At 41.9% G+C, this 2,899-nt stretch overlaps 1 protein-coding gene across 1 annotated transcript in view; it reads right to left on the reverse strand.

Annotated features, from left to right (window-relative positions):
* The window catches only part of LOC108762541 (uncharacterized), a gene marked incomplete at its 3' end in the record, with an annotated part of 3,234 nt that extends 2,200 nt beyond the window's left edge, over nucleotides 1–1,034 (reverse strand). The window contains exon 1 of the mRNA XM_018509581.1: nucleotides 834–1,034. Within this exon, the coding sequence (XP_018365083.1) occupies nucleotides 834–1,034 (201 nt within the window). The remainder of the gene's footprint in view (nucleotides 1–833) is intronic.
* Between the last annotated feature and the right edge of the window lie 1,865 nt (nucleotides 1,035–2,899).

Here is a 2,899-nt window from a genome sequence, read left to right on the forward strand (position 1 = left end):
ACGATTGAGGAGATTAAGGCTACATCGCTGGAGGAGCTCAAGGCAATACCCAAAAGTGCATTTCAGAAGTGTTTTGACGACTGGAAAAAGCGCTGACCCAAGTGCATTGTATAAGAGGAGGATTATTTTGAAGGGGATAACATAATTTTGGATGAATAAATGAATATTTTTTTATAAAAATGAAAAGTCACCTTACTTTTTGATCACACCTCATACATTTATAAGTATTAAACATATTATATATATACAACTGTGTTTTATTTACAGCGGTAATGTCCCCATGGCAGCGTGTCGGTGGAACCTAATACAATATACTGCTTATCATCGTGCGGACTTGGAGCGATGTTTGTTTTCGATATGGTGTACACCTCGTGCAATTTCGATCTTATGCATGATTGCCTACGCGTCATTTCGATTGCGTCGTTCAAGCACTGCTTGTAATCTTCGAACGTTATAGACCTTGCTATAACGTTGCTTTTGACGCCCTTAGCCTTTTTTGTATCCTTTCCTTCTACACCCAAGGCGTACATTTTCGCTCTAAGACCAACGAATTCGGTCATGATGGCACTGTTGTTCTCATCTTTCATAAGTCCTTGAACTTTTTTATTTGTGAGCAGAATACCGTACGCGTTGTCAACTGCGGAATCACTCGTGTCAAATCTATTTATATCACGTTTCATGACATCGTAGATGTTGTCACATTCTACGTGATATATAAGGCTATCTGTGTCGGTATACATAATTTTGCATTTTTCGCGAAACACCGGTGCCATGTACTCGTGATGAAATTCGTACAAACATGTTTTCGATATATCGAGGATGCACATATCCACGTATATCGGTTTGTCGAACTTCACCTCGAGCTTACGCAGTTCTATCGCAACCAGATTCTCTGAGAAGACGCTGCGACTGTGAAAATTTGGTTTGGCGATCATCGCCTCCGTACCGTATCTGCCTTCCCATTTTGTCAGTAATTTTACGTCGACGCGATCGCGCACATTCTCTATGGTTTTACCAAATACCGCATTATTCATAAGTTTGTATAAATTTTTCTCGAAATCATTTTTGGCCATTGTTCTAAATTTTGTGTTTAATTCTATGTAATCGCGAAGCCATGGAGATTGCGTGAATTGCAGTATACGGTGAATTTTTGCGATACGGAGGCCGTGACGAGTACACTGCTGCAGGTTGCAATAATGTATGACGTAACGTTGCTTATCGCATAATGTTGCGAGGAGTTTGTCATCGCGCTTGCCTGGTGGTTTCTCTCGCGTCGAACAGAACGGTAGGTCAGTGTGCGCGTCATGATGTTGTGGGTACTCCAAATCCACCTCGAGAATATAGCCTGTTTGCGAATCTAACGCGATGGTCGTAAAATCGAAATTGTGCACGTCGTCGACCCATCGAAAATCGGCGTAGGGCGATGGTTGACACATTGCTCAACCATACAGGTTGTTGATGTCATAGTACATCAAGTACGATGATGGTTTCGATGGATCGTACGACAGCATGTATTTGTTGTTGGCTCGCGCGTACCTGTTTGTACACTGGCTCAGACCACCGCGTATACCGCGCTCGACAAACATGACCATGTCGATGTCTGTCAGCAGTTCAAATTTTACACCAGTATGCTTTAACATAGCATCCCATGTGAAACCAGGTAAGGTGTAATAGTATGCGGTGTCGAGCCCGTAACTCGCAATGCAACTGTCGCGGAAATTCTCAAAGATGTCGGCCGACAACAATACATCTGCTTTTAGATATAGGTCGCTATATTCGCCGAGCGTTTGGATGGAGAACCACTGCCACACGTTGACAGCGTGCGCGTAATCACTCTCAGATACCGTGCTGTCAGTCAATGAGCTGTAAAATGACTCGCGAGACGGCAAGCACAATTCATTCAATTTTTCGCTGCAGTCAATGTACTCGTATGGAAAGACGCCCTTTCAAGTTAAAAGATTAAAATTTTCTTTGGATAAATTGGAAAATTCGCGTTGCAGTACCCGCAGCTTATCCTTGCTAAGAAAAGATGACAATTTGTTCAAACTTGAAGCGAGAAATCTATATGAATCTCTGAAACGTAATTGCTCACAATTTTTTTGATCAATTTTTGTACTATCGACATGTTTAGTAAAAGATATATATTTTTCTTTAGTTATTGGAAGCAGATTTACGGGTCCTTCATATGCGGTTGCAATTTCCTTGATAATAAAATGAGCGTCGTAGCCTGATAAGTTATGAAAGACTATAGGTATGCAACACGAATCCTTATAATTTAGATTGCAATTTGAGTGTGCGGGACCTCTGTATCGCCCGGTTAAGTGGCAGTGATCGCGTACCCGCGTATCGTCTTTTGCGAACGGTTTCTCGCACACGTGACAATGCGAAGCGCTGTTAAATTTTTCCCAGTCGTCGCGCGTAAAATCTGCCATGGGAACATTGGCTGAAATTGTCGTCTGTACACTATGCGCCAAATTTTTTAATTCTTCCTTAAACCACGCTATACAGTCTTTGTCGCGGCGGAAACGATAGCCCGACAGTGAGCTGTCGTAGGAGCATTTCACATAATATCCTACGCCGAAGACGTTGTGATGTTGGTGCGTATGCGTATCGTATTGTGAATCACTATCCGTTTTCTCCAACGCACACTCAAGATCGGCGTAGACTACGAACGGGATGCGCTCTTTCCGGCAGTGGTTGCAAAAGCTCAGCCATTTGTCGTCATCGCTCGGCAGCCTTATCCCACAATCGTTAATTTTTTCACAGTCCTCGCTGTGGGTCTCCAGTTTTGCGCTTGTGCTAAAGTAATGGAGGCATCTGAAATCAATTATTGTTATTATTAGTATTATTATTATATTATTATTATCATTATTATTATTGTTATTATTGTTATTATTTA

The sequence above is a fragment of the Trachymyrmex cornetzi genome, unplaced genomic scaffold, assembly GCF_001594075.2.
Source record: "Trachymyrmex cornetzi isolate Tcor2-1 unplaced genomic scaffold, Tcor1.1 scaffold306, whole genome shotgun sequence".
Taxonomy (NCBI): Eukaryota; Metazoa; Arthropoda; class Insecta; order Hymenoptera; family Formicidae; genus Trachymyrmex; species Trachymyrmex cornetzi.